The sequence below is a fragment of the Balaenoptera acutorostrata genome, chromosome 11 (genome assembly GCF_949987535.1).
Source record: "Balaenoptera acutorostrata chromosome 11, mBalAcu1.1, whole genome shotgun sequence".
Classification (NCBI taxonomy): Eukaryota; Metazoa; Chordata; class Mammalia; order Artiodactyla; family Balaenopteridae; genus Balaenoptera; species Balaenoptera acutorostrata.
In genome coordinates this window covers 21,638,640-21,659,133 of record NC_080074.1, presented here as the reverse complement: position 1 = coordinate 21,659,133, position 20,494 = coordinate 21,638,640, and the positions used below count along the sequence as shown (strand labels likewise).

Genomic DNA, 20,494 nt, shown 5'->3' with positions numbered 1-20,494 from the left:
AATTGGGATTGTGATGCAGATTGGGGACTGGGGTAACTGTAGACAAGAAGCTGCTTTTGGGATTCAACGCTTGAGACAAAAATGATTTGGAAAGAGAATAGTGAATGACTAGAAAGTAGGAATAACTGGCTCTTAGGATCTGGAACACGGTAAATACTCAGGAGTTAATGATGATTCACTGATACAATCTCATCAGTTTATGAAAGTTTTCCAATAAAAGCATATATTTGTGTACCTGATAGTTTTTCACATATGAAGATATATTATAACTTATCTGAGTACCATTTATTAAATAACTTCTTTTTAAAGGTAATCCAGATGGTTTTCATTTTGTCATCTTTAAAGTAGTTCTTTCTATTACATAAGAATGATGTGGGGGAAGAGATATATATATATATATATAAATAAATAAAATAGACTCTGCTAAAGTTCAGTGATTGAAGGTTGTGCACAAATTCTTCATTTCTTTCATAAAACTAATTTTGTTGAATTTTCCATAAAAAGTGCAACTACTAAACATTTTTGTGATAGCTTCTTTGTGACTGTGTCACTGTTCTTGATTTGCACACGCCTTATAATTCAAGCCTTCTTTTGTTTGGGGTTGGCAGTTCCAGCTGTTCAAGCTCTTGTCTGATTATGTGGGACTCCTTATTTTAATGGGAGCAGCTTCTTTGCTGTATTTTTTAAAAATGGTCTCAGAAGCTTCTTACTGTGGATCTTTGTTGGGGACAAAGGATTATTTATGCTAAAGGAAAACGTATTCCCCACTGAGTTAGCTCGTGGGAAGCATAACAAACTCATTAGTAATGCTCAATTGTACTTTGGCCTTTTGCTAGGGTAGAGAGAAGGAAAAATGACATCAAGGACGTTCTGCTGTACTTTGCCTTCTTGCGAAGACAACGTGATGTGTAACATCAGACTTTTCAGTTAGGTTTAGCTCCAGTTCAGCTTTGGTACTAGAAGAAATGTTCCTGAGAGGAAAGTGGGATGTGTAGTTGGCACTGTACCTGAGGTATGTTTGGTATAACTTAGGGGAGAAAGTAACTTTTCCTTGGAAATTGATAGCCTTATAAGCCATTTTCTATTTTTTCTTAGAATGTTTTAATGGTGGTTTACAATAAAAAATAGACTAGTATATTATGCTGCTATAAGCAATCTAAAATCCTAGGTTTTATATATTCTATTATTCTGAGTGTTTTCAAACTCTTCACTTTCTTTCCTCTGAATATACATTAAAGAATTGTATTAATCTAACTTAAAGTTGTGGGGTTTTTTTCTTGTATGTTTCAAGAATAGTCCTTTAGAGTTCAAATTGCTTTTTTTTTTTTTTTTTTGGTCTTTAGCACCTCATGGAGAAAATAACCTTTGTAAAATTATTAAGGAAAGGCATTGAGTATTGTTTCATAGTTAAAATTGACATTTTTCTTTATTACCTTGTCATCTGGTGGAAGAAGCTTATGGTTAAACCTGAGAATTTATACAAAGTTCAGATGAACTTATCTCTTTGTAAGGATCAGATGAGAGATACTTGACTTTCAGTATCAGTTGTGATATTTGTATTTACATTATATTTACAGTGTGTTTACAGGGGAAAATTCTGGAGCACTTTTTTTTTTTAATTATTTAATTAATTAATTAATTTATTTATTTATTTATTTATGGCTGTGTTGGGTCTTCGTTTCCGTGCGAGGGCTTTCTCCAGTTGCGGCAAGTGGGGGCCACTCTTCATCGCGGTGCGCGGGCCTCTCACTATCGCGGCCTCTCCCGTTGCGGAGCACAGGCTCCAGGCGCGCAGGCTCAGCAATTGTGGCTCACGGGCCCAGCTGCTCCGCAGCATGTGGGATCTTCCCAGACCAGGGCCCGAACCCGTGTCCCCTGCGTTGGCAGGCAGATTCTCAACCACTGTGCCACCAGGGAAGCCCCCTAGAGCACTTTTAATGTAAGCTAAGTTTTATTGTTAGTTTTATTTTACTAGTCAGATGCTTCAAGAATTACTTTGATATTAGTGCCAGAAACTACATATTAAAGTGTGTTTCAGATTTTCCTCTTTCAAATGAGGAGTACTTTTATGAAGTAAGAAACTAGGAGTATGATTGCCTTCTCCTATGGTCAAATTATTCCAAATAGAAAAGTATTAGGTTTTCAGTCAGATAAGAGAATAAAGCAGATTCCTTGTAATTTAGGGGAGTAGGAAAGCTACCATTGTCTGCATACTAATGTTTTGTTTTATTTTCAGAGCAGCAATATCATTTCAGCATAGATGACCATGCTGCCTGCAATTCAAGTAAGTGGTTTTCTTGGGAAAATATATATTTAAGTTAATGAGATTAATATAATATTACAATAGTTAGAAAAAAACTAAAATTATCACAAAAATTTTCTATTTTACTGGTTTTTTAAGCATCAAATTTAATAACAGGAATACTATATTTTCACTTTCTAGTTCTGAAAAGACTTTAATATTAAGCTTTCATTTATACTGCATATTTGTAAGAATCAAAAATATCTTAGGATTGGTGGGTTCATCGTATTTGTACTACCCTGGGAAAAGAATTGGAATAGTTTGTGATTTTCTTCTCATTACAATTTAGTATATGTTTGTAGTTAAAAGAGCTTTCAATGAAAACAAATATAAATTCTTAATTTTAGATAATTGTACACGTGCCCTGTAATGCCTGTAAATAATGTGGCATTAAAACTTAAAATTTAAAGAGTGTTTTTTTTTTTGTTAGTTTTTTGGTGAGGGGAAGCAAAATGGAGGTAATAAGACAAACCAGAATAATCTTACATTTGAATGATTTCCAGAGTTGGTATTTATTCTTAGATCCTTTAAAAGTTTTCTTTCTTTTGACATAAATAGAACATGACTGAATTTTAACTTAAAGATAAAAATCACCTTGAAGGTCTACCTAGGAAGATGTAAGCAGCTGATAATAAAATTTGCCTTTGAAAGTGAGAATTTTAGAGTCAGTCAGATTTTGTGTCTGATTTTTGTTCTGCCACTCTGCTTGTGAGATCCTGGCAAGTTATTTTACCTCTCTGAGTCCCCACTCCCTTGCCTCTGAGGTGAGGATAATAGCGCATATTTTTCAGGGTTGTTGTGAGGAATCAATGAGATAACATGAGCCAAGTGCCTCCTGGAATGTGTTGTTACATAGTAGGCACTTCAGAACTTTGGTTGTATCATTGGTACAACAAAATTACCCGGATGTAAAGCTGGAGATTATAACTATGTCGTGAAAGTTTTTTTTTTTTAATTTAGAAAGAAGGCTTATCAAGATAGCAGTGTGTGATAGCCTAGAGAAGATAACTTGTTTATAAAATGGTTAAGAACAATTCTGAATGGAATGCTGCTTTCTCCCTCCTATGCTGTGCAGCTATATCCTCCTACTCTACTAATAAAGAGTTCTTTTGTACTGTTTTCCTTTGGGGACTTGGGAGTTCATGGCAGTCTCCCAAAAGGTCTTATTCTTCCCCTTTGGGTTCTCTCTAATCCACATTGAGTATGCTCAGAACTCCTTAGTTCTCAAAACCATTTTTTATCTGATTACTTCTATTCATCTCTTTTTATCCAAGTCTCAGAAATGTCATCAGTTTCATGTTGATTATATTTTCTCTATTCCTTATAAAGTGCTTTTTATCATTGCCACATTGACCATGTTTTTCTCATTTCTCTCCTAATGGCCATTAATACTTTCTTAAATTGGTGATTTTTTTTCATAGTGTTGTCTTACAGTTCCACGAATCCGTCTCTGACCTAGATTCCACAGATCTGTCCCTACTGATTCTTCTCCAAGAGTACCCTTGACATCCCTCATGGAAGTTTTTGCTTCTCTCCCTGGTGAATGTGAGAACTTCCTCGGATTTTCACCTCTTTGCTAATTAGGCTTCGTTTTTCGTAAGTGCCTTGCGGAGAGGAGACACCCAGTAGATAGCTGGTTTCTTATTCATTTAATCCATGAAGGTCTTCCTTGCCCCTTTCTTATGTCCCTGATTCTGATTGGTAAATAAACTTACAGTCTAAAAATCAATGAACTAGATAGTTCCTAATCTCTTTTGGGTCATAGGCCCTTTCCAGAATCTAACAGAAACTATGAACTCTCTCTCTCTGAGAAAAGGCCCATTAGTACGTAGGCCTAAATTTTTGCCTAAATGTAAGTTAAGTTTATATACTGATTCAAGTTCTTCTGTAGACTGCCTATGGTTAGGAATCTCTGCAACATGACAGCTTTCAGCAGGATTGAGAACAATCTTTATACATGCAGATTTTGTTATTAACATCTAGCTTTTAACAACATTAATATGCCACTGACTAACCCAGGTTTTTATAGTTTTCTGCTTGCAACAATAGGAAAATCCAAGTACTCTTCTCCCTAATGTGGCAAGAACTTAGAATGACTTTTGTTAATTTTAGCTTCTCCATTTTCATACATGATATTTTCAAAACCACCTTCCTAGCTAATGTACATCTTTCCTTGACAAACATTTGCATCTTCTCCGCCTTTTGTCAGCTCAGCCAAATGGTTAAAGGACAAATAACATTCTATTGACTGTAAAATACCATTTATTGTAAGATGCATCTTGATTTTGATGGTACAAAGAGTCATTTGCTAGTATCTGTTCCTCAAGTATTCAACTAATATTTTTGACTGCCTATCATGAGGTAGGTCTTATACTGAGTTCTGGGATTACAGAAGCAAGACATGCTTATGAAGGGAAGATTTAGATATTATATCTTTGCTATACTCCCTTTGAAGTAATTCTAAGAGAATTTGGGGAAATAACATCTTGTTTTTTTCCAAAAACTTTATGGGATCCTCATGTATTTAGGAGTTCATTCTCCAATCTCTACCCTCAATTTCTGAAATAATGCCCCTCGAATAACAACATTTCTCCTAGTCTTTCGGTATTTTTTTTAAGTTTTGCTACTCCTGCTTGCCTCTTGTGGTATATATTCATTGTCTTTCTTTGCCTGTGAGATTTTTAAAAAAACGTGTTTATTTCTCATCATAAGAGATTGGAAGCAGCTCTTTTTTTTCCCCCTCTATGTTTGTCTGGATTAACAATGCTGTTGTTATGGCTTTTGATTTGGTATAGTAACACTTGCCTCAAATAAACCTCAATAAGTTTAATATATTTCAGGGGGGGAAATTATCTACATTGAAAAATCAAGAAAGAACTAGATTCACTTGGTATTACCTATACTTATGCCTCTTTTTTAAAAAACTTTTTAAAATTTTATTTTAAAGCAATCATAAACTTGCAAGGTGGTTGTTAAGTGTAGAGCAGAGATATTTGTTTGCTGAACCATTTGAGAGTAGGTTGCAAATCTAATGTCCCGTTACCTCTGGTACTTTAGTGCATTTATCGCGTGCAAGGACTCCCTCCTATACAGCCACAATGAAATCATCAGAATCAGGATATTAGCGTTGGTACGGAACTACTATCTAATACTCAGACCACATTCAAATATTTGTCAGTTGTCCCAATAATGTCCAGTTCAGAATCACCTGTTGCGTTTAGTTGTCGTGCCCCTTAGTCTTTATCAGTATTTGCTTTCTTTAATGACCTTGACACTTCTGAGTATTACAGACCAGTTATTTTGTAGAATGTCCCTCAATTTAGATTTGCCTGATGTTTTCTCATGATTAGATTCAGGTTATGCATCTTGGCAGGACTATCACAGAGGGCTGTTGTGTTGTCTCGTTGTATCCTGTCAGGTGCATATGATTTTGATTCATCCCGTTGTTGATCATGTTCACCTGTGTCACTCGGTTAAGTTGCTGCCTGATGAGTTTCTCTACTGTGAAATTACTCTTTTTCTCTTTGTAGTAGGTATTTCTGGGGAAGTACTTTGAAAGTATATGGAAATCTCATTCCTCATCAAAATTCCAGTTTATTCATTTGTTTATATCTATGTGGACTCAGAGTTGTCCATTTTATTCATTGTGTTATAATCCACTGATATCATTATTTTCATGCTCAAATTCTTCTTGATTTAGCCAGCAGAAGTCCCTTCAAGCCGACTTCTGTGTCCTTTTGCATGTCCCCATCATTCTTTGAGCACTTCTTTGCTTTCTGGTAAAACTTACTCGATTCCAACACCATAGGGTTCATTCTAGTTTTCTCTCAGTCCATAGTTGGACCTCTTTTCTTTGGCAGTGAGAAACCTGGCTCCCATCTGATAAATCCCCTTGTATGTAACCCGTCTCCCTTTGTTGCTGCCACCCCTCCCTGAGTTGATGCCCGTCTCAGCTCAGTTGGGCTCTGACACCCTGCCCTGGGACGTTCCCCCGTTGTCCCCAGCGGACACCCTCTTTATCCTGCTCAGGGTCTGATGCTGCACAGGGCCGTTGCCGTGCGTGGGTGCCCTGTCACCCCACTCAAGCTCTGACCCTCCATCTCAAGCTGCCCTCCTGTGAGAACCCCTTTGTCACTTCACTTGGGCTCTGATACCCCTTCCTGAGTTGAGATTTGACACAGTCTTTTCTCTAACTAATCTTATATTAAAAGTATATCTAATTGTATTTCAAAATTTTGCAAGTGTTGGTTTGATAGCATGTTTATGTCAGTTTTTATTCTAAACCAGGGATTGACCAGGTAGTAAACATTTTTAGCTTAGTGAGTCAGTAGGCAGAATCATGTAGGTACTTACATAACTACCATTTTAAAATGTAAAAACCGTTCTTGGCTTGTGGGCCATGCAAAATCAAGTGACAGACCAGATTATTTAGAATTTTTTTTTTTAGATAACACTGTTATTATGATTTAAAGTTTATAAAATGCCAACTATGCGTTCATTCATTTATCCATTATTCAACAAATATTATTAGGCCCACTGCTAGATTCTACAAAGATATATCTTATAAGGCAGGTATTATTAATTCATTTTACAGCCAAGATGCTGATACTCTGGTCAAGTAACTTGTTAAACTTATGCAGCTAACAAGTGAAAGAAAAAAATTATTTGTTGACTTTCATCCCCTCGGTTTGATGGTAGAATCCATTCATTAATTAGGGATTCACTTACATTTATCACAGAATTGAATACGGAAAGCGTCTCAAGTATCTAGGCTAATAGTTTGCTTCTAGTTTATTAACTTTCTGTGAGCTGCTGCAGCTCTGTATGTGTGTATATTAAATATGGTCTGTAATTCACTATTTAAATATAAATGTTAGGCATGCTGACTTTTAACAGGGTTGCATCCATTCAGTTGGTTGGTGTTTTCTCTAGGTGTGGTTTGGAGAAGACCTGCCTCTAAGTCCACGGAGTCCTCTGACCCCCAGACATGGGCCAGGTTTGGCTGATGTTTGTCAGTATGATGAGTGGATAGCTGTGAGGCACGAAGCTACCCTGTTGCCCATGCAAGAAGATCTGTCAATCTGGTTATCTGGTTTATTAGGTAAGGCTTGCAAAGATGCTCAAAATTGTAATCTCTTATTCAGTAAACGTTTATTGAGAATCTTACTCTTTGTCAAGGAATGATAGTTCCAGAGGCTGGGGATCCTCTAGTAAAGGAAATATTTGATGTCCTTTTTCTCACCAAGCTTACATTCTAGTTGGGAAGATACTCTGATTGACCCTGACCCTCGGGGCTTGAACAGTAAGCAAGTTTGAGGCTTAATGGAAGAGGTCAGTAGTAAGAGCTGTGAATAATCAACATTTTAATTGTTAATGTTAAAAAAATTTTTTAAGTGTATAGGTCTAACTTGAGGGTCTGTATTTTATTGATTTTTTTTTTTTTTCTCCTTAAACTTGTGTAAGGCATGAGATTCTGGGTGGAATATATGCTGTAGTTAAAATGATTCCTGTTTCTGAGGCTTAGAGGGGCAGAGGTATATGAAACCTAGGAGGAAATGTCGGCTTGGAGAATGCATGGCATCATATTTCTTTACTCAGAGGACATGAGTGCTCTGAACTTTCTCCCTAGAAAAAAATTCTTTTAAATAACAGAATTTCATGTAGCATTGTAAGGTTTTCGTGAAAAGGAATATATATATATATAAAGCTCATCTATGGTCTTTGAAGAGAATTAAAAACGCACTAAACACTCACTCTTATCTCATATCAGTTTGAAGATTTGGTTAATTTCTTAAAAGTTTATTATGTAATAATGCTTCCACATAAGGGGTTTTAGAGGTGAAAAGTTGGTATTTCCTGAGTGCTTGTTACATTGTTATCTTTAATTTTTAAATTGCAACAAAGACCATCTTACTTATAGAGAATCTTTCTTGTGCAAGCAGTTGTAATGTGCAGTGAATCAGAACTTAACCTTAATAGTGGATGTTGAATTGTAAAACACTTTGGTGTTTTTAAATGAAATAAAGTAGATGTCATTTATTTTTTCTGTGCTTCTACACCACAGATATTTTTGTTTCAGTTGACTTTCTCTTAATTTGATATTACCTGCTGTTTTAACTGTACCTTCTAAGAGTGAATGCTCAGAGTCTGATCTAATATTTGTCTAGTGTTTCAGCTATAATCCGATTACATTTAATTAAACTTTAACCATATTGTTTGAATTTACTGTTTCTAGAAGACTCTTAGCTTTGAAATATGTTTTTAGGTATTGAAGTTAAGGCAGAAAGGTTATTGGAAGAACTTGATAATGGAGTACTGTTATGCCAACTGATTGATGTTCTTCAAAACATGGTGAAAACATGCAACTCTGAAGAACCAGTGGTAAGAAAATGTTTGACAGTAATGATTTAATACCTTGGTACATACTGATTTGCTTATGTACATTTCTTATCATCTCTACAAGGTTGTAAACTTCCAACGCAACTATATGTAAAATCTTGGATAATTTACTTAATCTTTTTGAGCATCTGAAAAAATATTCTCACTTGTAAAATGGAGATATTAACATTTACCTTGTAGGATATATTTTTGAGGATTCAGCAACATTAAATGACATAATAGATAGATAGTGGTTAGCTTATACAGATAATGCCTGGTGCATAGTAAATATCTAAATAGCTAGTTCTTCTTGAGAACAATAATAGTACCTTCCTTATAGGATTCCTGTGAGAGTTAAATGAAAAAAGAGGTTGTGATGGTTCCTGGCACACAGTTAAGAGCTATTATCATCATCTTTTTATTCTTTATATATTGTCTTCATGGTAAATTCATAAATATTGGTTGAATGAATAATACTTTTTTTAGACACTTTTCTACCATTGACCCTGAAGTTGGGATTTGAAGTAGGTAAGGTTTCCTCTCTTTTCATCAAATATGGGTATTTTCACTCATGGGATCTGGTGTCTGTGAGTGTGTATTCTAGACATTAACATAGTGCTGGTGGAAATATAAAGTAGTACCATCTTTCTTGGGGGACAATGGGTAACATATGTCACATTGAAAATAAAGCACATCCTTGGATACGTAACGTAATTCTAATTCCAGGAATTTATTCTAAGAAAATAACCACAAATTCACAAAAACGACTGTGCAAAAATATTAAGAACAACCTAAATGCTCATCAGTAGAGAAGTTGTTTAAAATTAATTATGGTACCTAAACAGAGTAGAATATTATCTATTCATTAGAAATGACTATTTTAATGTTTTGTTTTGGGTTTTTTTACCCCAAAAGATGCCTGCAACCTATCATTAAGTGTGCATGCACACATACACAAATCAGATTGCAGAATAGCCTGTTTATGTAGCATTCTGTAGGTACAGATATACTTGTGTATGGAGATGTCTTACTGAAATGTGGATGAGAAGATTTCAGTTGGTACTAACCACCTTTGTATTTGGCTGTGTTGATTTTTTTTTCCTATATACAGCTAGAGAAACTCACAAGGCTATTGTAATCCTAGAAAGTAATAGCAACAGAAAGGAAACATAAGGAACTGGTAATAGTGTGGTTCCCTCCAGGGAGAGAAAGGAACTGAGGGGAAGTGGTAGGAGAAAGACTTATACTCTACTGTGCCCATTGCATTTTTTTTTTTTATGTAAAATGTCCTTTTTTAATGTTAGCAACTAATTAGGATTAAAAACAAAAAAGCAACAAAAACCCACTGTCAAGGCCAAACAAAACCCATCTGCAGACCAGATGTGGCTGGTGGCCCACCAGTTTGCCTTGGAGTCAGGCAGGCATGGCTTTGTGTCCCAGCTCTGCCACCTAGGAGATCTGTGACCACGTCATCGTTGGAAGCCTGGGTGTCCTCATCTGCAGAAGGGCAATGATAATCCCCACTTCGCGTGATTGATTTGAGGGATGGATGATTCGTGTAAATTACCTGACATATTGCTGGCACTCAGTAGGTGGTAGATCACAGTGATTGTTACGGCAATGACATTGAATGAAGTCAGGGCTGTGGTAGGCAGAGATGTTCCAGCGAAGCTGATTCCATGTTGAGCCTGTCAAGTTTTAGCTGTTGGGGAGACACCCAGATGGAGTTGTCCAGAGGTAATTGGAAATGTTCGTGGGGGAAGGAGACTTTCATATGAGGGAGGGGTGTCTTCTATTGAAGATAGTTTCTCTTTACATAGAGGTAAGACCTTTTTTTACTCTTTATATACTTTTCTGAATTCTGAAAGTTCATGGTCTTCTGGCCACACCTTCATGTCGGATGGTCTGAAAGGCTTTCTGTCATTGCTTCCTGGAAAACAGCACAATTCTCCGATGGCTGATCTTCTGATGGGAGGTGAACCATTCTGAAGGCTGGAAGTCCAAGATCAAGGTGTCAGCATGGTCAGGTTCTGATGAGAGCTATCTCCTTGGCTTGTAGATGGACGTCTTCTCCCTGTGTCTTCACATGGTTGTCCCTCTGTGTGTCGCCCATTGCATTTTTAAAAATCATATGCTTGGGGCTTCCCTGGTGGCGCAGTGGTTGAGAGTCTGCCTGCCAATGCAGGGGACAGGGGTTCGGGCCCTGGTCTGGGAGGATCCTGCGTGCCGCGGAGCGGCTGGGCCCGTGAGCCACAGCTACTGAGCCTGCGCGACTGGAGCGTGTGCTCTGCAGCAGGAGAGGCCGCGATGGTGAGAGGCCCACGCGCCGCGATGAAGAGTGGCCCCCGCTTGCCGCGGCTGGAGAAAGCCCTCGCACAGAAACTAGGACCCAACACAGCCAAAAATAAATAAATAAATAAATAATTAATTAAAAAAAAATCATATGCTTGAATTTCTTATTCAAGTAAAAATTTAAAACAAAACTAAAAACCGCTCAGCCGGGCTTCCCTGGTGGTGCAGTGGTTAAGAATGTGCTTGCCAGTGCAGGGGACGCAGGTTCGAGCCCTGGTACGGGAAGATCCCACATGCCGCAGAGCAACTAAGCCCATGCACCACAACTACTGAGCCTGCACTCTAGAGCCCGCAAGCCACAACTACTGAGCCCACGTGCCACAAGTACTGAAGCCTGCACGCCTAGGGCCCGTGCTCCGCAACAAGAGAAGCCACCGCAATGAGAAGCCTGCGCACCACAACGAAGAGGAGCCCCCACTCGCCACAGCTAGAGGAAGCCCATGCACAGCAATGAAGACCCAATGCAGCCAAAAAAAAAAAGATGAATAATTTCTTAAAAAAAAAACCCAAAAACCCTCAGCCTCAGCAGGATTATCTGAATACTCTTGGTCCAGGAAATAAAAAAGAATTAGGATTCTGTTAAACTTAGCTTGTCAATTTTCAAAGAACTTTAATTACGAATGGGCTACTACTTCCTTGTTTGAAAGTCTCCTCAAGAAACTCAGAACCATATTTATGAATCTGCAAATAAGGAAGTAAGCAAAATTGAGAGTGTAAACCTTTAACATAGCAATAATTTTGTGTTTGTATTGAACTGTGTTTGGAGAGATATAAAGATGTGCTTTGGAATTATTAGACTGTCATTTTTTATCTTAACTAAGACTCCCATGTCATTTTAAAAAGAAAGGTTAGAGATGCGTGATCCTACTGCTAATTTTGACCTGACCGTTCTCCTAGGAATCATTTTCTAGAATATGCTTAATGAAAAGCAAAATAAAATGATTTTTGAAGATGCCTTTTTCTTCTAGTGCTATGTACTTTTTAGTTACCTTCAATGCACTGAACATTTATTTAGTAATATTAAAATAGATGTTTAATGAAAATACCCTTGATGCATGTTTGAAATTATTCTTCTGTCTTTTCCAGAATTTTCCAATGAGAAAAGTGCCCTGTAAGAAAGATGCTGCATCAGGTTCGTTCTTTGCTAGAGACAATACTGCGAACTTCCTTCACTGGTGCAGGCACGTCGGGGTTGACGAGACTTACCTCTTTGAATCGGAAGGTTTAGGTAAGTGTTGTTGTTGTGTTTGATGTTTATTAGGATATTTTTGTATGCCTCACTTCTAATTTTTCTTTCCAAACAAGGACTCAAATGCCACATCTCATTTTACTAGAAACATTTATACTCTAAATATATGTAAACAATTGGAGAATCAGATTCCAGATCAAATGTATGATAAAAGCTTTTCATTTATGTTTTAGATCCTATATATCTAGAATGGCCTGGACATATTTTACTTGCTAAATGAGTTGGCTATGGGAAGGTTCTGGACTAATGCTTAACTAATTAATGTTTTCATCAAGAATTACTCTATCAAGTCTAAATTACTAGTAATTTCTCTTTAACTAGATAATTACAGAAATAACAGAAGGCCAAATGATGTATGTTCATGGTGTTTAGATTTACCTCGTAAACAGCAGCTGCCAATTTGGTTATCTAAATGGACTAATGCTTTTAAAAAGTCATGCTCTATTGAAGAATTATTGATGTATTTTCTCATTTCATTTAAGTCAACAGAAACATCTGTGCAGTGACCAAAGTGAAAGCTATCTAAGTTTTAGACTATCTGTATATTTCCTCAAAGTATTTATGTGTGCCTGCGTGTGTGCGCGCGCGTACACACACACACACACACACACACACAGAATTTATAATGTTTTGATAAGAGCAGTAGCATACCAACGGCGGGGGTCATGGGAATATAGTATTCGGCCCTGGTAGAGAGAAGTATTTTGTCACTGACATTGCTTAGAATTGCTGGTTCATGGTGATAATAAAAAGCAAACCAACTTTTTAGTTGGTTTCATTATTGTTTTAGGTTATTAATATTGTAAATATTTCTATTGACCATGCACACCCTGTTGCCTGCAGACAGGTAGCTGTTCCCCACTGTTACCTGTTTAGTATGCCTCTGGATATTCTTATCCAGTGTAGAATTAAAACTAATGGATTGCTGTTTTACCCCCCATTTTGCACCCTGCTTTAATCCAGGTGTGCTGATCATTAAGCATATTAGGTTTCTTTTTATTTATAGCATTTAAAAAAATTGAGGTATGTTCACGTAACATAAAATTTATCGTTTCAAAATGTGGACTTAAGTGGTTTTTAGTATACTCACGATTTGTGCAGATATCACCACTTATTAATTCCAGAACATTTCCATCACTCCAAAAAGAAAACCCATACCTATTAGCAGTTGGACCCAGTTACTCCCTATCTCCATCCTCTGGCAACCACCAGTCTACTTTCTTTCTCTATAGATTTGCATACTCTGGACTTTTCATATAAATAAAATCATGCAATATGTAGCTTTTGTGTCTGGCTATTTTCAGTTAGCATTATGGGTCATTTATGTTGTAGCCTCTAACAGTACTTCATTCCTTTTTATGGCTGAACGATATTTCGTTGTATGGATATACCACATTTTTTTAATCTACTATCAGCTGATGGACATTTTGATTGTTTCTATTTTGGGGTTATTATTAATAATGCTACTATGAACATTTGTGTGCAAGTTTTTGAGTGAACATATGTTTTAAATTCAGGGATATACCTAGGAGTGGAATTATTGGGTCATATGGTAATTCTGTGTTTATCTGTTTGAGGAACTACCAAACTGTTTTCACAGTGGCCACACCATTTTACATTCCCACTAGCAATGCACAAAGGTTCCAATTTCTTCACATAGTTGTCAACACTTGTTATTATTTTTTAAAATTACAGCTGACCCTTGAACAATCCAGGAGCTAGGGGCAGCGGTCCCCTAACCCTGCAGTCAAAAGTCTGGATATAACTTTACAGTCAGCCCTTTGTATCCACGGTTCTGAATCCACAGATTCAACCAACCACAGATCTTATAGTACTGTAGTATGTATTTATTGAAAAAAATCCATGTGTAAGTGGACCCACACAGTTCAAACCATGTTGTTCAAGGGCCAACTGTATAACCATCCTAGTGGGTGTGAAGTGGTATCTCATTGTGGTTTTGATTTGCATTTCCATAACGACTAATGATGTTGAGCATCTTTACATGGGCTTATTGGCCATTTGTATATCTTCTTTACAGAAATGTCCATTCAAATCTTCTGCTCATTTTTGGGGGAGTCAATTGTCTTTTTTTTGTCGACTTGTAAGAGTTCTTTCTTTATTCTGGATATTAGGCCCTTATTAGATATATGATTTGCAAATATGTTCTTCTGGTCTTTGGGTTGCCTTTTCAGTTTCTTGATAGTGTCCTTTGATGCATAAAAGTTTTTAATTTTGATGAAGTTCAGTTTATCTTTTCTTTGATTGCTTGTGCTTTTGGTGTCATATCTAAAAAACCATTGCCTAATCCAAGGTCACACAGATTTTCACCTATATTTCCTTCTAGGATTTTTATAGGTTTAGCTTTTATGTTTAGGTCTTTAATGCATTTTGAGTTATTTTTTGTATACGGTGTGAAGAAGGAGTCTAAATTCATTCTTTTGCATGTAGATATCCAGTTGTCTTAGCACCATTTGTTGAAAAGACTGTTTTTTCCCCTTTGAGTTGTCTTGGCACCCTTGTTGAAAATCAATTGAACGTAAACTATGAGTTTATTTCTGGACACTGTTTCATTCCACTGGTCTGTATGTCTATCCTTAAGCCAGTAAACACTGTCCTGATTACTGTAGGTTTGTAGTAAGTTTTGAAATGGGGTAGTATGAGTCTTCCAACTTGGTGCTTTTTAAAAGTTGTTTTGGCTATTTTATATTTCTTACAGTTGTTTATGAATTTTATCATCAGCTTGTCCATTTCTGGAAAAAAAAAAGGCTCTTGGAATTTTGATAGGGATTGCACTGAATCTGTAGGTCAGTTTGGAGAGTATTACAATAACGATATATGTCTTCCAATCCATGAACATAGGATGTCTTTCAATTTATTTAGATCTTATTTAATTTCTTTCAACAATATTTTATAGTTTTCAGTGTACAAGTCTTACAATTCTTTGGTTAAATTTATTCCTAAGTACTTTATTCTTCTTGAAGCTATTGTGAATGTAATCATTTCCTTAATTACATTTCAGATTGTTTATTGCTAATGTATAAAGTGCAATGACTTTTGTATATTGATCTCATATCCTGCAACTTTGCTGAACTTGCTTATTAGCTCTATTAGTTTTTTTGTAGATTCTTTAGGGTTTTCTAAACAAAGGACCATATCACCTGTAAATATAGTTTTCCTTCTTCCTTTCCAATCTAGATGGCTTTTATTTATTTTTCTTGCCCAAATGCCCTGGCTAGAACCTCAAGTACAATGTTGAATAGAAGTGGGAAGAGTGGACATCCTTCTTTTCCCTGGTCTTAGCCTCGAGGAAGACATTCAGTCTTTCACCATTAATAATGATGTTAGCTATGGGTTTTCCAGAGATGTCTATTTTCATATTTATAAAGTTCTCTTCTGTTTCTAGTTTGTTGAGTCTTTTTTTGTCATGAAAGGGTGTTTGATTTTGTCAAAAGCGTTTTCTGTGTCTACTGAGATAATTGTATGTTTCTTTTTCTTTATTTTATCAATATGGTGAATTATATTGATTGATTTTCATACGTTGAACCAACCTTGCATTTCTGGGATAAATCTCACTTGCTGCTGGATTCAATTTGCCAGTATTTCATTGAGAATTTTTTACATCTGTGTTCATAAAGGATATTTGTCTTTAGTTTTCTTGTGATGTCTTTTTCTGACTTTGATATCAGGGTAATATAGGCCTCATAGAATGAGTAGAGAAGTGCTCTCTCCTCTTCTATTTTTGGAAGAGTTGAAGAAGGCTGTTAACACATAGTCCTGTGCTAAAGATAGTTTAGAATAAAATTGAAGTGATACGTTTCTTCAGTAATATCTCCTGTTAAGAGATCTGAAATATTAATAATTTAATGTTACTAAGCTCTTAGTTTTTTAGACTTAAAATACTACACAGGTAAGCATCCATGGTAAATTTTAATCTTCTTGTTAGCCATTTTCTTTTTAATTTAAGGAAGATGATAATATGTAGAAAAAATAAGTCTTTTCTAAGTCTCCAAATAAGTAACTCTACTGTTTTTTTTTACTTTACTTTACTTTTCTTTTACTTTACTTCTTTTCTTTTACTTTACTTCTTTCTTGCCATAAATATATTTGCCTATTTAATTTGCCCTCTAAAATATGTGGTCTTATTTTTCACAGTTTTGCACAAAGATCCGAGACAGGTGTATCTTTGTCTTCTTGAAATTGGTCGAATTGTGTCAAGGTATGTATTCCACAATATTTCAGAATTTCAATGTCATAAACATTTTTAAAGCTGCTTTATTTTATCTAGAACACTTTTCTATAAATGAAAATAAATTTTGATTGGAATAAAGGTAACTTAAATTTACTATTTTTTCTTTCTTTTTGTTTCTTTATTAACTTTGTTCTGTTCACGTGAGCCATGTCATGTGTCAACATCTGCTTGCTCATGTAGCTTGCCTTCATTTAGTATTAAACTGTAAAAGGGTACTTAAATTTTTCAGATCAAAAGTAGAGTAAGAGCATGCAATCTTTAAGCAGTTCAAGGCGAGGCAAGTCCTTTGGACACAAAGAGGGTCTGATAAGAAGGCTGAGGCCTGGTATCCTCCATACCTAGCTCGACCTCATCTTCACTCACGAGATGACTTGTTTTTTGTTTTCTGGTTTTTTTAACAAGCTGATTTTTAAAGGTACGTTTAGGATCCCTGATTGAATATTGGGAGCATCCAGTAACCCAAATATATATATACTATGATGTAAAGTTGATAATCTGAATTTTTGGCAATCTGTGGGACATTATAAAGCATTTCCAGATGTCCCAGTGAAACAACTGGTAGAAGAGAGTCATACAGAAGATAACCTATTGTGATATACATGGAAGTACTTGGCTCAGACTTCACTTGTTTGATGAGATCTCATGATTGGTTTTCAGATATGGGGTTGAGCCTCCAGTATTAGTAAAATTTGAGAAAGAAATTGAGCTAGAAGAGACGTTACTTAATACCTCTGGGCCTGAAGATTCCATCAGCATTCCAAAATCATGCTGTCAGCATGAAGAGCTTCACGAAGCTGTAAGTAATTGCACACCTTCTTTCAACTGTGATGCGTCAGAATCTCATAGTTCGCCAAAAGTGTTCCTCTTTCATTTTTATTATACTTGAAGAGGGAAACAAAAGTAGCATGAATGAAAGTATTTATTGCAGTATTATTTATAAGGCTGAAAAATTGGAAGCAATGTAAATACTCTCAAATTGGGCAATGGCTAGGTAAATTAGGATTTACTATTTTAGCAGAATAATCATTTTTTGTAATCATTATAAAGACTATATAGCAACAAGAAAAATGTTTATTTTGTGAAAAGTATGTATCAGAACAAGGAGAATGAAAATAATTGATATTAGGGTAGTACCTTTACAGATGATTTTAATTTCTTTAGCTATTTCCTTTAATGTTAAAATGTTAATTACACAATAGCTAAAACCAGAAGAGAACATTTTTTATTCACAACACTTACTCCTTTTAGGCTCACCAACTTATTTAGATTGTGGGTTAGTGCTGATTTGTACTGCTGAATATAAGTGGTATTTGGGTATCTTAAACAAAGAAAATAAGTGACCCTTCATGCCTGCAAGCTTGTTATGAAAACTAAAAGGAACACATTCCTTTAAATATATATGTGCTATATGAATATATTCAGAGTCCACCTATACATATGTGACCTGCTGAGATCTTATGGTCGTGTTTAAAATTAAGGAACAATTATTATCTGATTCATTATTTTGAGTGCTGTTAAGAAATATACAACTGCAATTCTGTGTACCTAAGAAACCTTAATGGATAGAAAATAATGACTGAAATAATTACCTCCTTTCAAATTACTTTGTTATCTAACTTGTAAATGGTTCAAATAATTGTAAATTCTTTACCCAAGTTCAGAATATTTTTTAGCCATCTTATGCATGTGGTATGTATGTGTGTGTATGCATGTGTGTACATATGTGCTCATATAACCAGACTGTGAACAAGATAAACTTCATTGAATGGCTTATGAAAATCAGTTCTATTTATGATCATGTTATTTTGTTAAATGAATGATGTAGGGAGATAAATCCGGACCCTTTTGATCAGGCCCGGGTGAATCCACATGTGTCCATTTTGTGTAGATAATTAAGACACTCATAAATTTCTGTTAGTGCTCAGGTAAGTTGGGTATATCTGAAGAGACTTTCTTTAACATCATGCCTAAATTCAATTAAGTGAATTTGTTTAGTTATACTCTCTGTGACAAGTAGTTGAGAAAAATATACATGGCCTTGCTTTTTCAAAAATATAATTTTAGGAAAACAAAATGGTTTCCATAGTGGCTGATATGTGACTTTTTTTTCAAATCAAACATATCTCAGCAAATATTTTCATTTAATCAATTTATATTAATTTCCATGTTTTAAATAAAGAATTCTGAATTTTAATTTTTATTCCAGTTTTTACCATTTTTAAGATATGTACTGCAGTTAAAAATTCTGTAAGCCCCTTGAGGAGTAGAGGTAGGATTTTCTCCTCAGTTCTCATCTCCTTAGCAAACTATTGAAACAAAGTGAGTGCTTTTAGAAAAATGCCTCTTGAGTTGAAATTTTTAGAATTTACCTAGTCTTGGGTGAATATTGGATAGGCCAAAAAGTTCGCTTGGGTTTTTCGTAAGATGTTACGGAAAGACCCGAATGAACTTTTTGCCCAGCCCAATAGCTATAAATGCATCTCTGCCTATTTTAACAGTAACTTTGGAACAAATCTGGATATTTCCCCATACATACAGTATTACTTTCACATGGTGTTAAGGGACAAGTGAAAATTCCTGGTTAAACTTTATCTGACTGGTCCATCTTTGATTTGACAGATATATTAATCCAAGTCTTAAAACAATTCAAGCTTAGTAATGAACTGTTTCCTATGACTGAATGAATGTGTTTTGAATTGACTTCACTGTGTACACATTCACAGACCTTCTCCGGTGATCAGTGAGTACACGACGAGCCTTATTGCACTTGGGCAGAGAGAGAGAGAGAGACTCCAGACTTCCTCACTGTTAGGTTTTATTAGATTAGCTAATGTCTAATCTCAATATTTGTCAACAAGTAAAAGAGAAGAGATAATAAATAGTTGAACTGTCTTTAAATTTTTATCTTTGAGTTTGATTTTCCCAACTATCAAATAACCTTGCATTTTAACATTAAACAAAATAGTTTTTGTCACAAGCACTAAATCTTGTCGTTTATTTTTAATCTTAGGTTAAACACATTGCTGAAGACCCTCCTTGTAGTTGTTCTCACCGATTTTCTATTGAGTACTTATCTGAAGGACGGTATCGACTAGGAGATAAAATACTTTTTATAAGAGTAAGTCCACCGTTTACATCCTGTTTAGATCTTGTTTTGAAATTGAATTTATTGCTTTACCAACCTTCTTTTGTTCCCCTTTTACTTTTTAAAAAATTGGAATAGAGGATGTTATTAATGGAAGAATTTCACTGTATAGGAGGAAATATATGGAATATTTTCAAGAGTATATAATGTGTTTAGGTAAACACGCTTAACATAGCAAACAACTAATTAAGCTAAGACTATTTGGACATTGAATATAATTGGGGGGAAAAAAATCTTTGAATACCTCAGGTAACTTGTTCCATTTTTTAGATTTCCTAAAGAGGAATAATTTTCTATCATAAGAAGAAGAAAAAAGCAAAACCAGAACATCTAATAAGATTAAATGTCAGTAAGAAGAAAAAGAAATAGAAACATTGCAGTTGATAATAATATAGACTTTGGGTCTTAAGTATGAAGCCTTTTTTTCACTGACACAGCATCAGCATCTATACTAATATGCTAATGTACATGCTTATGTTCTTCCTTTGTCCCATCTGTAATCTGCAATTGATTAATTGTCCCCTTTGCTGATAAGGAGATTGAAGTTTACCTGTTCATCATTCTGTCCACTTATTGATACAAGAGCTGTTCTATTCCCAATTTAGGAATGTAATATAAAAGTATGTAAAAAATATAATTTTACCACCTATATTTTCTTTTATTTCACATATTATCATTAGCTCCCCATACCCTGTTCAACTCATACAGAAACAGGTATATGCATTTTGTCTTTTAATTAGCTTTCTTTTTTTAAGCAGTATGATATAGTGATAGTGCACAGAGCATGGGATTTAGAGTTAAAATTTGCAGAGCAGTCTC

General features: G+C 35.4%; 1 protein-coding gene across 4 annotated transcripts in view; it reads left to right on the top strand.

The window, feature by feature from the left end:
- GAS2L3 (growth arrest specific 2 like 3) overlaps positions 1 to 20,494 on the top strand; it is a 41,833-nt gene that overhangs the window by 9,372 nt on the left and 11,967 nt on the right. For 2 of the 4 annotated variants that reach the window (XM_057557482.1, XM_007165818.2), the window contains exons 2-8: positions 2,237 to 2,284; positions 7,235 to 7,403; positions 8,568 to 8,683; positions 12,119 to 12,260; positions 16,434 to 16,497; positions 17,188 to 17,326; positions 19,541 to 19,648. In XM_057557482.1, coding sequence (XP_057413465.1) covers positions 2,261 to 2,284; positions 7,235 to 7,403; positions 8,568 to 8,683; positions 12,119 to 12,260; positions 16,434 to 16,497; positions 17,188 to 17,326; positions 19,541 to 19,648 — 762 coding nt within the window. In that variant the 5' untranslated portion in view covers positions 2,237 to 2,260. Of the gene's footprint in view, positions 1 to 836; positions 1,013 to 2,236; positions 2,285 to 7,234; positions 7,404 to 8,567; positions 8,684 to 12,118; positions 12,261 to 16,433; positions 16,498 to 17,187; positions 17,327 to 19,540; positions 19,649 to 20,494 lie in introns of all 4 variants that reach the window. The other 2 variants (XM_057557481.1, XM_007165819.2) reach the window with 2 other exon arrangements.